Here is a 15438-nt window from a genome sequence, read left to right on the forward strand (position 1 = left end):
CATGTTTTTCTTTGTAAACGTCCAAGTTTAAGAACCGTAGGTGAGAACAGGAAGTATACATTGGTTGAAGACTATTGTTTTTAAATATTGGGAGTATTTTCTATTTTTTAGTATATAGGAAAGTTTTTCGAAGGATACCCAAGCCCACCGTATCCTTCTCTTTATTTCTTCGGTCTGATTTTCTTTATTTAATTTAACTAATTGTTCCAAATATACATATTCTTTTACTTGTTCTATAGTTGTTTGTGCAATTGTAATTATTAATTCTTCTGGTTGGTTGGTCATAATTTTCGTTTTATTATAATTCATTTGTAGACCTATTTTTGTTGATTCGCTATTTAATTCATCCCTCATATTTTGTAATTCTTCCCTTTTATCTGTTATTAATACAACGTCGTCTGCATATCTCAAGTGATTCAAGTATTGGCCATTTATGTTAATACCCCGTTTTGCCCCATTGTAATTTCCTCATAACGTCTTCCAAAGCTTGATTGAATAGTTTGGGTGACATAGTTTCACCCTGTCTGACTCCTCGCCGTATCTTAACGGGCTCCGTTTGTTCAACTATTTTAATGGACGTTGTTGCTTGATCATATATATTGGAAATTAAATCCGTGTATCTATAGTCTCTTCTCCCATTTTGTAAAGACTTCTTTACTGCCCAATGTTCCATCCTATCGAATGCTTTTTTAAAGTCTACAAATGCCATATACATTGGGATTTGATATTCGTTGGCCTTTTCAATTAATATTTTTATCGTAAGCAGATGGTCGCTTTTTCTAAAACCGGCTTGCTCTCTTGACTGGTAATTATCTAACTTAGATGTTAATCTGTTTGTTAGTAGTTTAGCTAACAGTTTGTACATTACATTCAGTAGCGTTATAGACCTATAGTTTTTCAGATCTTTTCTATCGCCTTTCTTAAATAGTAATAGTGTTATTGCCTCGTTCCATGAGGTGGGTATTTGTTTTGTGTTCAATATTTTATTCATTAGTACCTAAAGGACTTCCACTGTAGTTTTCCCCCATTTTTTAGCATTTCCACAGTTATTTTTTGGGCACATACCTGGCAAGTATATATGAGGGCCCATATTTCCTCTTTACTGCTCTTAAGTATTAACAATCTCTTATCGATGAAATGTATTGAATAAGATAAGTGACCCAAATGTCTATCCAAACCAACATGCCGTCGTATGACAGCCTAAGGGCATTGTATGCATTACAACAACAATGGCTCTATCGTAATTTGATTTCCTATGAAAACTCACGCACGATGTACAGGCATCATTGCTAGCTGAAGCACGATTGACAACTCTCTCTATATATACGATAATTAATGTGCAGTTCGGTATAGGATGGTATCAAATCTTGGCTTAAGCAGTCAATTTGTATGAAAACTAGCTGGAGTTATGGCGTGGAGATAGGAAATGATGAATACCTCTAGGATTATAATGCCGCCGCCGAGAGGTTTGACTTCGATGAATAAATTACTACTAGCAGCAAGGGCGGCATTTAGTTGCCTGAAGATGCCATAATACAGTGTGTCCCCTATACGATATTGTTTCAAGTTAACACGAGTCTTCTTCTCTATAAGCAAATTAACTTGTTTATTCACTGTCTGGTGATTTATCTATTGCTAGATATTGCACTTGTCTGATTATTCCATTGTTTTTTATGTTTAGTATCTACCGTATTCAGTTACCTCCATTCATTGACCTCTTGTAAAGCGCCATATTTCTTTTTCTATACCATAAAAATTGTGCTTTATTTCTTTTGAGAAACATTTCTAGTCATTCTTTATTCATATTATAAGAATTTCAGAAAAAAGAAACATACTGAAAGTTTCGGTAAAAAGCGTCGGAAACAGGCCGAATGGAAATAAAAGACGAAGAATGCTACGAAAAACGAAGAAAAAAGGAAATAAATGATAATGTTACTCTTTACGGCGGAGTTGAAAAAGTGTTAAAGCAAGATTGTAACGTAAACAAACTATTTACTTATCTACACAAATAATCTAGGCTCTTTTGCTCGTGTCGGAAAAGTTTGGGCGTGGTTCTTTCAAAAATCATACACGAGCTGTTTAAATTAAAATGCATTGGACACTATCCTTTAATAGTTTACCCAAGTCCCATTTTTTATACTCCTCGATTAATTTTCGAGTCATATACTCAATATCTTCATAATCTCGTGCTATCACTAGTTGATCATCTGCAAATGGCAAAGTGTATATTTGTTGTTAATCGGCATTCTCATATTTATACATTTGCGCTTCCACAGTTTTAGAGCTTGTTCTAGATAAATTTTAAATAATGTCGGGGAGAGACAGCAGCTCTGCTTAAGGCCTTTATTCATTTGGAATCCGCTTGACAGATCATTTCCAACCTTTACCTTTGAGTTAGCATTAGCGTACAGTTCCTTCGTCGCAATAATTAAATTCATGCTTATGTTTGTTTATACAATAAATGTCTTCTTCTTCTTCTAATGGCGCTACAACCCTTTGTGAGTCTTGGCCTGCTTAACAATGTTCTTCCATTCTGCCCTGTCGGATACTTTCCTTCGTCACTGCCTGATGTTCATGGTTTTAAGATCCCTCTCTACGTCGTCTATCCATCTTTTACGGGGCCTTCCTCTTGTTCTGTTTCCTTGGGGCTTCCATCTCTGGACTACAATAAATGTACTTCTTGCTAAATCCTGCCTGTTCCTCAGCCTCTAAGTCTTTATATTCGCTTTCTATTCTGTTTTCAACTACTTTTTTGTATATTCTACTGATCGAGTTTGTCACAGCAATGCATCTGTAATGGTCACATTCATCCCTTCTGCCTTTTTTATGTATAGTGGATATGAATGATTCCTTCCACTCTTCTGGGGTTGTCATACCATTAATGCAGTTTTGGAACAGTTTGGCTAAACTTGTATATAGTTTGGTTGTACCGTGTTCAATTAACTCTGCAGGGATGTTACCTGGACCCGGAGTTTTGTTATTTTTTAGAGATCTACATACATCTTCCACTTCTTTCGTTGTTATTCGTATGGACGAAGTTAAAATATTTATATTTTGTGTTTTGTTGCTGTCTTTAAATTGTGGCCTATGTTTCCTTAGGAGTTTCTCAAAATATTGGTTCCAATCATCTATTGTTATTGTTGACACTATGTCTCTCTTCTTATCTTGTCGTAATGATTATAAGACTATCCAACTTTCTGTGCTTCTTCTTCCACCTAGATGTGAATTTATCATGTTACACTTTTGTTGCTATGCTTCATTTTTCTTCATAAATTAGAAATACTTATATAAAAATAAAATTATATTTTATCCCAAATTTACAAATTTGTTCACATAAAAAATTATATTATATAGAAGATATTTATGTAATTAAAAGATCAATAATAAATCACATCACTGTTACTTATTTCACAAGTAATCTTCGACCTTGGTGGCCATTCGATGGGCCCCCTTCTAACTATCCACCTACCTGGAAAAACGTTGGTACCACAATTCATTTCTATTTGGTAATAGCTGATTCAGTTGTGGCAACAGATAATTCTGAAGAAATTCTAGATAACGAGAAGCAGTTAAGTTTTCCTCAAAAAAATATGGCCCTACAATTTGATTATTTATAATGCCGGCCCAAAACATTCACCTTCTCGGGATATTGTGTCCTAAACTCTTTCATCCAATGTCGATTTTCACTTGCCTAGTATCGCTATGTCTGGCGATTTACGTGACTGTTCAGCATAAAAGACGTTTTATCAGAAAAAAGTACCTTTTGTATGAAAACCTGATCTCTGTTACATTTTTCCATAATGGTTTCGCAGAATACGATTTTTCTATATAAGTCATCTTTTAATAGCTCCTCGACCAGATGTACTTTGTATGGATGCCACTTCTCTTTTTTTAGCACTTTTACAACAGTTGATTGGTAGACATTCTTATCTAGTGTGACCTGTCTAGAACTGGTATGATGATTTTCTTGAAACCTCAGTACAACGTCTAGTTTCTTGGCTTCGGATATTGATTTTCTACCACTTCTGGGAAGATCTTTAACATGGCCCGTTTTTCAATTTTTTTTTTATTTTACTTACTGTTGATTGAGTAATTGGTTCGCGATTGGGGTATTTACCATTAAATAAATTACGAACTTCTGCTCGAGTCCTCGCTCTATCTCCATAACCAATCATGATTAAAATCTCGATTCATTCTGTTTCTGTTAGTTTCATTTTTGTAAATGCTGTTATTAATGTTAATTTCATGTTACTTAACAAAGTTCATAATTTTGATGAACCCTGTAGAAATAAATATTCAAGTAATTACATCGTTGTAAAGACGATAAGGAGACCTTTCAAATGAGCTGTCGCGTGACCTCGGTTTGTATTTAAAAAAATCGTGGATTACGTCATTACGCCGACACTGATGACGTAATGTCCAACACATATAATATAGCGATTTATGGTCATTCAAAAATTAAAATAGACGTGTTAAAATAGATTTTTTTTAAAAGTCGTCTGTTTCTGAAATAATAAATTTATTCCATACATTTGCATCATACTGTATTTGAGATAAATTCATTTTGTTGTATTAAATCTCTATTCTAACATGATCGTATTTTTTGATTCGCCATTTAATGTGTTCATCCACCTCCAGTCTTAATTAAAACCGAATACTTTTCTAGAACTTTACGATCATCTTCCACTAAAAACTTTAATTTTCCACACGAAATTTCGCGATAAAACCGTAATGTCCCAGCTTTATAATGATTTTGAAACATTTTCCCCGTATCCGTTGAACATTCAGTCGGATAAAGAGTTTAAAAGTAGTGCACCAGTGCACAGATAATGGCCTGACAAATAAAAGCTTAAATGCTTCTTACTTTAGTGTTGTAATACTTTTTAAAACTACAAAATGTCGGTGGGAGATTTAAAATAAATGGAAGAGGATTTTAGTTTCTATTTATATGAGACGCTATAAAGATGATGGATAGTGATAAAGTTTTATCATTTGTATAATACCAACTGTATAAGGCAATATGAAACGGATTTAATCACCAATTTTTTTGCTAAAACCTTACAAATTTAATATTTATTATGAGATTTTTTAAAAGAAACTAAGTGTAAATACAATTTACAATACAATACAATACAATATTTTCTGGTGCTTTGCCTAGCTCGGTATTTTTATCATCTAAGTGCACAATACCATGACCGCCTCGTTTTTTATATAGATTTGACATCTACTCATAGTGGAACCTCGATTATTAAAACTTGATTAACAGAACATTAAAAAAAATCATAGTATTACTCTCAAATTTGATCAATCAATCAATTAAATCAATTTGATTTAAAATATTCTGAAATCTCTGTTTGTTTTATTGTTACTTCACATTTTGCAACGGCTGAATTTCTTAATCGACGTAAAATCATCAAATCTGCCTTATTTGCTTCTTTTTGCCGAGAATACCGCTCCACGAATTGTTGTATGTGCGATGCAGCTTCTTTAAGCAAATCTTTGTGAGTTGCAATAACATCATCAACATCGCCACCGTCAAAGTCTGTGTCAGCTTTTGAATCAGTTTTGTCCTCCTCTGTTCATATTTCAACGATTTCATGATCTGTCTGCAATCCATAGCCCTTTGCGCCCTCATCACAAATGAACCTTTCGTTTATGTCATCTTTAGGCAACGAAAACAAAACAGTTGATTCAGCCATAACTTCATTTGTTACCGCATCACGCTCGGCTGTCACAGGGACATTTTCATCTTGAGTTGATTCAGGCCATAATTTATTCCACGCTCTTTTCAGCGTTACTTTCGAAACATCAGTCCAAGCATCCACAGCATTGTCGACTGCGCATTTGAAATTGTATGCTTTCCAGTATTCTGGCAAAGAATATTTCTCTTCCATAACTAGGTTTTGAACAAATGTTTTTCTGTATCTTCTTTGAAATGTTTCAATGACATATTGATCCATTGGCTGTATTAATGATGTTGTATTCGCAGTCAGAAAAGGGCACGTGATATTTCCATCGTCACTTCGCAGCATACCGGCTTCAGGATTGACAGGTGTATTGTCTATAATGAGAATCGCCTTTAATGGCAAATTTTTTGCTTGCAAATATTGTCGAACATCCGGTATAAAAACCTAAAAAACAAGGCGTTAGAAAAATAGATTGTAACGATAAGACTACCAAAGAGAATTAAAATACTATTATAAAAATAATACATCAATCAACCATGGGAGCTTATCGTCTATGCTTCGCCTAGCTCAGTATCTCAAGTGTGAGTTCGTCTTGTCTTAAACTAGGAATTAAAGCATGAGCTTTATTTATTAAAAGTAAAAAAAAACAATCAACCCTGCCAATGCTTTACAATAAATAAATTTGGCGACACTTATGGCTTCAATAAGTGATTGTGTGGCCTCCCAATTAGATAGTTAGGTCCTCCTGGACTGCAGTTGTTCCATTTTATACTTGTGTGGTTTCAATTGGTCCCATTTAGATGGTTAGGTCCTCCTAACAGCTGCAGTTATTCCATAAATTCTTTAATAGAGCCAATAAAACCAATAATTTGGCCAATAAAATCTTCAATAAACTAAAATAAAAGGAACAGCTTGTATTAGAGAAACATCAAAAGGGGTTTAACTTCCTTGCCATTTTACCAAATTACAATTAAACAAATAGCAGATGGCAAGGATAAAACGAAATAGAAGTACTATTGAACTTAGCAAAATTTTGCTACGATTCCTACATACATATAATCGAGAAACGTGCTTTCGAAAGAAATGAGGTTACGAATATTGAAAATGCTGTCAGAATTATAGAATATTAATTACAATGAAAGTACTTACCCCAGAATTCTGCAGACCATAAAATGAAGCTTATAATAATTTTTGCCTTTTATAAATTTCAAAAACAGGCAAAAAAAATTATATTCCCACTACGTTAGAAAAGTTGATTGACAAAAAGTAGGGAGACTAAAGTGAAGTTTGCACAGATGACATAGGACGTATGCCTATGATGGAATTAGGCTCTTCTGTCAACATAGAACAGAATATTTAGTCTACCGGACAGAAAGAGAGAGGACGAATATTTATTCTACGACACAGAAAGAGAAAGAAAAGAAAGACCAGCTACTTTTTGAAGAAAAAATAGTAAAAACGAATCTGAAGGCAAAGGAATTAATAAATTAACAAAGAAATTAAAATAAAAAAATTATTTAAATATAAATTAATAAAGATGTGACGTTTATAACGTTACAAGATAAACAAATTTTGGTTTGCAGTACATACCTTTTTGAACCAGTCAGCGAATATTTCCTGAAAAATCCATGCATTATGTTGTGCGTAGTAGTTAACGAAAAGCGCGTTCATATTTATGCCCTTGAAACAACGTGGTTTTTTTGCTGTACCAATCAATAATAAAGGAAGGCGATGGTCACCACTTGGATTTGAACACATCATTGCTGTGATTCGTCACTTTTGCGTTTTAAATCCTGGTGCATATTTCTCAGACAGTGCAGCGAGTGTTTTCGTTGGCAATGCTTTGTAGTTTAAACAAATTTCATCGGCATTAAACACTTGATCGCGTGTCAAACCATATTCATGGATCATAACTTGGAACTTTCTTTTATATTCGTCAACGACTTTAATACTTACGATGCTCAATTTTTACCTTCGATTTTCAGTTCCCGTATCCAACTAACCGCTGCTTCCTTTGAATGAAGGATCGCCGTTCAATTTCATGTTGAAAAACAACGCTTTTTCGGCAAAAATTGGCCTAAGCAAAGGAACACCTTGGCTTCTTTTTTGAACGAACCACAAATACAAAGCCGTGTCGAGTGATTTATTTGTGGCTTTTTTCATTGTCTTACGATGTTTAATCCGGCCATTCAACAATTCCATTTGAGAAGCATACTTTTCAATTCCTTCGGCATTTTTCTTTAAACCATTGATTGTTGCTCTTGGAATCTCATACTTTTTGCTCAATGCGACAGCAAAAACACCTTTCTTTAGTTCTGCAATAATTTCTTTTTTTTTCAATTGACAAAACACAACGTTTTCTTTTTGATGCTTCAGATGTGAAAGGCCCCATTTTTCAAAACTTAATTGATCAAACGACTAAGTGACACAATCAATGATTGAATTTGAATCAAACTGAATTATGGTGACACACAAATATTGACATTGCTATCTTTAGATTATTAACATTAATCGTTTATGAGAATGTTTTCTCCTATTCTCCTAAGCTGCCAACTTTCTACTAAATTAGAAAAACCATTACTTATTTAAATATTTAAATCTTACAAATCTAGTGTTCCTATTTATAGGGTGAAACGACTTTATGTTCCGAAAGATTTTCGTGGTTAGTACAATTAAACCTAGAGCTAAAATTAGTACTATTACTAGAATTAATATTAAACTCTACAGTCTTCCGGGTTGAACTCCGGAGGGGTCATCGTGGTTTTTCTTCAAGTGTCTCTTCTACCCACCGGATGGAATAATATCTAAACAATTAAAACTATTGTGAATAAATTGAAAATTCACTGATGACGAAAAGAAAACCGGTAGGATCTACATGTGTACCTTGAGATACGTGTCTTCGGTATTTCTACATATTCCATATTCTTCTTCTTCTTTATAACAATATTGTTCCACAAGGAATCTACGTTTCTGTAGTTGGCCGTATACCATATATTAAAAAATTTATTAAAATCCTTTGTAAAAGGTATATATTTAAAAACCCAAACGGGCTATGTTAGACAAAACGTTTTCGTTGTTAAATATTGTTCCATTAAATTTTTTAAAAAAATATATACATATATAGTTACTAAAGAGTTACAGTTTCTATTTACATTTTGAATTAGAAAAAGTGCTTATTTAATTATTATTTTGTTGCAGAGCTGGAGAAAGGGATTCCTCTCGCAGCGCAGACAAGTTACTGCGCAGAGCTGGAGGAGTTGCGGGAGTTGCTCCACTTCCCTGAAGAGGTTGCCCTTCGCCTGGCCGACACTGAGTATCAACTTTTTTATCAGGTAAATATGGTTTGTATCTGAGAGAGAAAGATTATTGCTCGCCTTTGTTTTTAAATAAAGCGAAATCAAAATCAGTTGCGAAAAAGTTAGTATACGAGCCCCTTCCCATATCAGTTGGCCCAACGTTAGATTGATAAAAAAATTAAATTTTAGAGAACAAAAATAAAAGCGCAGCATAAGTTTTAGAAGTTTTATTGCATTAAACATTTTTGAATTTCCTAATTATAGAAAATATTTTATAACCTAATGAAAACTATTGATTAAACAGTATAATATTAAATTTAAAAAAGCTATGTAATATTAAAAAAAATGTGAACGTTTACCACTGAGTTACACCCCTTTATTTTTAATAACATCCACAATTCTTCGAGGCATAGTTTTTACCAAGTTCTGAAACAAGTTTAATGTAAAAGAATCCATATTTCCTGCAATTTTTCCTTCAATTCGTTGACGGACCTGGCAGGATGTTTTCTCAAAGTTTTTTTTATTTCACGCCACAAAGTCCTTATCGGGGACAACTCAGAACTGTTAAAAACCCATTACAGAAGGGGTATGCTATAGTCTTCAATCTATTTTAAACTCTTTTTTGAGGCCTGACAACCTGCGCCATCCTGTTGGAAGACAAAATCTTCCGCTGATGTTAAACGGCCTTATATAGTCGGTAAAAAAAATTCTTCTAAAATATTCAAATATTTGTCTGTGTTTACAATCTCATCGATAAAATTTAACTTTCCCATATCTTTAAACGCCATGCTAATCCAGTTCATGAAAGATGCAGGAAATTTGACTTTTCTCTTCAGACGTTCGGGATAGAAAGTTTCATTTTCCTGTGAATGACGCGACTCCTACTGTCTCCAACACACACTTCAAATCTGGACTCATCACTCCATTGTATCAAATCCCATTGCGACTGAGTCCAATCTTTATGCTCTTTTGACCATCTTAGTCTATTTTTTTTTTGTTGTAATGTTAAAAGTGGCTTTTCCCTAGCCTAAAATAAAATGAAATTTATTAACAATTCGTACTAATTTTTTCAACTATAACTCTTACTTTGTAAGTACTAAATCCTAATTCATGGACCTCTCGGTGACGTGTTGATCGAGAAACGTGTCTTCCAATAACGTCACTCCATAAAACGCTTAACTCCATATAATTTGCTCGTCGATTTTTTACTATAATGCATCTTAATGACCTTCGATCTGCTTCGGGTATTTTACTTTTTGGTACATTTCTTCTGGTACAAGTTTTGTGACTACCGAACCTGTAGTTTTGTATCTTCTGACTATATTTCTTACACTATATTTCTTACACTATAGCTTGACAATTGCAACATATTCGCGATTTCGGAATTGGATTTTCCAAAATTAAAAAATCTAATAATGATTGCAGAAATTTTCTCATCGATAACTTTACCTCGGCCCATTGTACAATCCACAGACGGCAAAAAGCTTTACAATACTACAAAATACATTTGACATTAACTGACAATATTATTGTTTTGATGTCATTTTTCCATAGCTACCTCTGGATTTGACGTAATTATGAAAAAATCAACGTATGATTGTTGACATATGAGAATGCATAGCCAGGGTTTAGTGAATTTTTTTTATCGTTAAAAATAAATAAAAAACCATAAGGGTAATTTTTTTAATAAATATTAATAAAAATACCATATTAATTAATATGGGCTATATTAATAAAATCGACTTAAACTACAAATTCCATAGGTGGGCCAATTGATACGGGAAAGGGCTCGTAAATGTTTATAAGCAAAAAAAAATGTTTTGTAATGTTGGAAATAATTTTTTTTTTACTTTTTTTAAATTACTTTGATATAATAATTCTCTTTCTTGCTTATGTTGCCCATAGAATCGTTATTTATTAACGTTTACTTTGCTCTGATTTATGTTATTGCAAAACAAAAGTTTTTTTGACAAACAAATTGAATAATTTTTAATATAATTGTTAGATCACTCCGAAATTTTAATAAAAACTACATTATTTTTAAAATAATCGTTTTTAAAAACGATTTCTGATGTGGAAATCGAATCGATCAAACAGTATCTTAAAATGTAATTTTCATATGTGTCTATTGTGTATGAATCTCATATAAACAAAATATTTAATTTGACGTTTAAAAAGTGCTTTAACATATTTAAAGAACCGTTTAAAACGCACACACCACGGAAATATATATTACCTCACTCAACCGTTCGACATCGCACAATAAGCTGTGATAAAAGGCTTTTGAAATTTCCGAACTAATTAACAGTATTTCACGAAATAATGCATAATGCTATTCTAGTCCGTAGCCGCCCTGTGTGCCGACTAATTGAAGTGGATTCTGTAGAGCCAGTCCACGGCAAACACTGGAATAATCTGCTGCCTACAATATTACCATAACCATACTGGCTCCGGATGACAATGGATCCGTTTAAAAAAATTTCAAGCAGTAGCGTTTATTATATATTCTTAAAATAAGGTTAATTAGAGGTAAAAGGTTAATTAGAAAGTATTTGAGATAAAAAGTTTGCATTTTACAAAGAATGTGTGCATAAAAAAGTACTTTTCACGAAGAGTTCAAGAATTCTGATACTGTTTCAGAAAGAGATTATTTACTTTTTAAGAATACACAAGAAATAATGATTGAATGATGAAAATATAAAGCCTATAAAAAAGAACGATATAACAAAGACCACCATAGTTGAAGTAAGTAAAGTAATAGAGTTAGAGAAAACTATTTGAAAAAGAAAAAGGGGAAATAGAAAAACTATATAAATAATTTATTTAAAGCTACATCGAGGCCTTAGTGTTAAAAAACCATCATCATCATTAGTGTTACAGCCCTATAATAGAGCCTTGACCTTCCCAAGTCTATTACGCCAGTCAGTTCTATTCATTGCCAACTGTTGCCAGTTTGCTGCGCCTATTTTTCTACCATCCTCATCTACACCATCCCTCCATCTGAGTTTTGGTCTACCCCTACTTCTACTTTCCACAGGTTGTGACATAAGGATTCTTCTAGGAGGGTTGTTCTGCTGTGATCTTGCCAGATGTCCTGCCCATCTTAGTCTTCCTATTTTTATAAGGGATACTACGTCTTTACCACCAAATATATGTTTATATCTGTATCAAAAAACGTTAACTATAAAAACATGAAGTGGAAGAAAATGCGAAAAACTGTTTTGAAACGTAATATCGACCAACAAATTTGTAATTACGGAGACAAAATACATTACAATAGTAATTAGTAGACTAGATTAGTAGAGTATAATAGACCAGCATTTTGGTGTCTGATTGACCTAAAGAAAGCGTTTGACAGGGTAATACTCAAGGAGATAATCCATCTTCTGTATAATAGGAAAGTTCCCATAAGTAATTTAAAAACTATCGAAAACATCTACCAAAACAACAAAATGGAAGTCATAATAGATGGACAACTTACAAAACCTATAGCGGGGAGCGGAATAAGACAACTGGATTTATTGAGCCCCATGCTTCGTGACCAAATTAAGGTCACGGATCAAATCATCAAAAGCGTTAACAAAGGAAGAGGATACAGAATGGGAAACAAAGAAATAAAAATGCTCTGTAACGCGGACGACGCAATATGGAGGAAGATAGTCTGCAAAGATTGGTCCACAGATTTAACATAAGAACAAAAGAATTTAATATGACAATTTCATCTCAGAAAACTAAAACAATAGTAGTCAGCAAAGAACCAACCAGATGTAAAATAGAAATGGATGGCATCAGTATTGAACAAGTAATGAAAATAAAATACCTGGGAATTACACTGTCTAGCTATGAAGACCTGGACAAAGAAGTGAAAGATCAGGTACAAAAAGCAAATAGACTGGCAGGATGCCTTAATAACACTATATGGTAAAACAAACCCAATGGCACTGAGATGAAGTCAAGAATTTATAAAGCCAGTGTAATACCAATAATGACATATGCCTCAGAAACAAGACCCGATACAGCCACAACGCAAAGGCTACTGGAAACAGCAGAGATGAGAGTACTGAGAAGAATTATAGGAAATACGCTGAGAGATCGAAAGAGAAAGGAAGTAGAAATACATTACAATAGAATTTTAATTTTATTGAATATTTTTATAGTTTTATTGATATATTGTAATATGTTTTGGACCACTGTATTTGAAATGTTAAATGTGGATAAAAATAATTTCTGGTAAAACTGTATTTTTCGTTGTTTTTTATCAAGATCCAGAGTTTTATTCTTGTTTAAGCTTATGGTTCTTGTTTTTTATGAGACAAAAAAATCGTGTATTCTGACGTCTCTTTCATCTGCCAGATGCTCACACTCCAAAATCGTGTGTGTTGCAGTATCAGAAAGACCACAATAAAAATGGCATTCATCGGACTGTGCCCTTCTAAACCTAAAAAGGTAGCTACGAAAGCAACCATTACTTTGGAGCATTTGCTTCAGGTAATAATCCAGCTTCTTATGCCCACAGTCCACCCAGCTTCGAAGGTTCAGGATTAATGACTTCGACCATTCCGACGCATCGACGTATCTGGTCGATTAAAACTAATCTCTCGGCCAGCCTTATCAAATTCAGCTCTCGCTCTTCAACGCTGCGCCACATACGACTATGCATCCTGGCCCTTTATCCTGCCAGCACATGTAAGGGAACACAGCCGATGATCGCCCACAGAGCGGCAGCTGAGACAGACGCTACCAGAATAGCGAGAGTCATCCATGAATGTGAAGGGTGTAACACTCTGCACATATTCGCGGTTAGAGACCATCATATGCTAGGTTCCATAGCGTCGGAGCCCTGCAGGAATCCAGCTGTTACATACAGCATCACACCATTCTAAACTACTATCATTCTCTCGGAAAGGTAATCAGCGATCACGTTCCTCAGATACCCCGGACAGTTCCTTGCTTCTAAAGAGTTCATTACGTGACTCCACTTCAATTTATTGAAAGCATTTTGGACTTCAAAGAGAATCAGGATGACTCATCGGTGAGCAGCCCCAATTCCCCGTGCTGCCCGAAGCCCATTAGTCACCGCATCCACTGTACTTTTGCACAGGCAGAAACCATACTGTTTTAAAGGCAAGCTTTCAGCAATCACAATTAACTTCCACAAGGAATCTAAGTTCCTGTAGTTGGCTGTATACCATATATCACAGAGAATTTTATTAAAAATCCTTTATAAATTATATACAATTAACTTCTCGAAGGATTCTCAGACCAGTTTGCCACTTACGTGGTATGATAGAAAATCGACATGATTTTGTGTATGTATGAACCGGTGAAATATGTCTCTAATAGTTTGCCCTTGGTCACATTATAATATTCTTCGTTTTTGTTACAACTTATTAAGTAATACCCAACGAAATCATGCTCATAGTTTGAACCAAGAGAGAAAATATAAATATGCATGACTTCTGATTTATAATAGACTACTCTCTATCAAACAAATTACAGAAAATCCAACCAAACAAAATTATTACCAAAATACCTACGGTTTTTAATTACGTTACTATTTGTTTTATTAATTTTCATTTAAATATCACAAAATTAAGTACAGTGTTTAATGCATACAATTATTTTCATTTAAAATGTCGCCTATGACAAAACCGCACCATGTAGTTATTGTAGTAGTTGAATATCCATCAAGAGCCAGCTTTTATGCAAATAACTCATAGAGATAATTTAAATTGAATGCTATTAAAACGAGAGCAGGTTTAGTGAATTTAACCTTCCGCTTTGTTCTGTGTGGTTCGTTCAATTTTGATGATTGTCCTCAACTCTATCAATATTTTGGCAAACCGCGTATTTCAATATTAACTTTTCAGGAGGGAACGTAATTCCCTCTCTTTTAACTTATTTATTTTAAGCACATAAAGAGGGAGGGTATATCTACCGAACCTATCCATATAATACCCTATAACCTTATAGAATAGAATAGAATAGAATTTATGTAGTCAATAGACAAAAATAGTTTTGTTTTTGTTAAATCAAAGGAATAGTGATAATTTTTACATACATACATACAAATTTTTTGCGGATTTAAACATTACAAACAGATATTTAATATTAACAATTTAAGAAACGACAAACACGCTAAATAAAAATATAAAAACTTGAAATATGATCATAATAGGCAAATACCCTGACCAAACTAGTACTATTGTGTAAAAGCTGTACTTAGGTACTCCGTTTTTGAATAGAAACAATGTTTCAAAAAGTGTGATTTGATTTTAAGCTTAAACGATAACAAGTGAAGTCTTTTTTCATTTGGCAAAACGTTATATAAACCAACATCAGTCGATTTTTTTATGCTCTTTGTCAACCTAAAACGTTGTGTTCTAATAGCATCTCTATATTTGGTATTGTGATCATTGAAGTTGGAGTTTATGTTAAACTTACCTTTGTTGGCA

General features: G+C 33.7%; 1 protein-coding gene across 3 annotated transcripts in view; it reads left to right on the forward strand.

Moving 5' to 3' along the window:
• Nucleotides 1-15438, forward strand: part of LOC140439164 (1-phosphatidylinositol 4,5-bisphosphate phosphodiesterase epsilon-1-like) — a 579894-nt gene that overhangs the window by 390267 nt on the left and 174189 nt on the right. For all 3 annotated transcript variants that reach the window (XM_072528894.1, XM_072528893.1, XM_072528896.1), the window contains one exon: nucleotides 8886-9019. In XM_072528894.1, the coding sequence (XP_072384995.1) occupies nucleotides 8886-9019 (134 nt within the window). The remainder of the gene's footprint in view (nucleotides 1-8885; nucleotides 9020-15438) is intronic.

The sequence above is a fragment of the Diabrotica undecimpunctata genome, chromosome 4 (assembly GCF_040954645.1).
Source record: "Diabrotica undecimpunctata isolate CICGRU chromosome 4, icDiaUnde3, whole genome shotgun sequence".
In the NCBI taxonomy this organism is placed as follows: domain Eukaryota; kingdom Metazoa; phylum Arthropoda; class Insecta; order Coleoptera; family Chrysomelidae; genus Diabrotica; species Diabrotica undecimpunctata.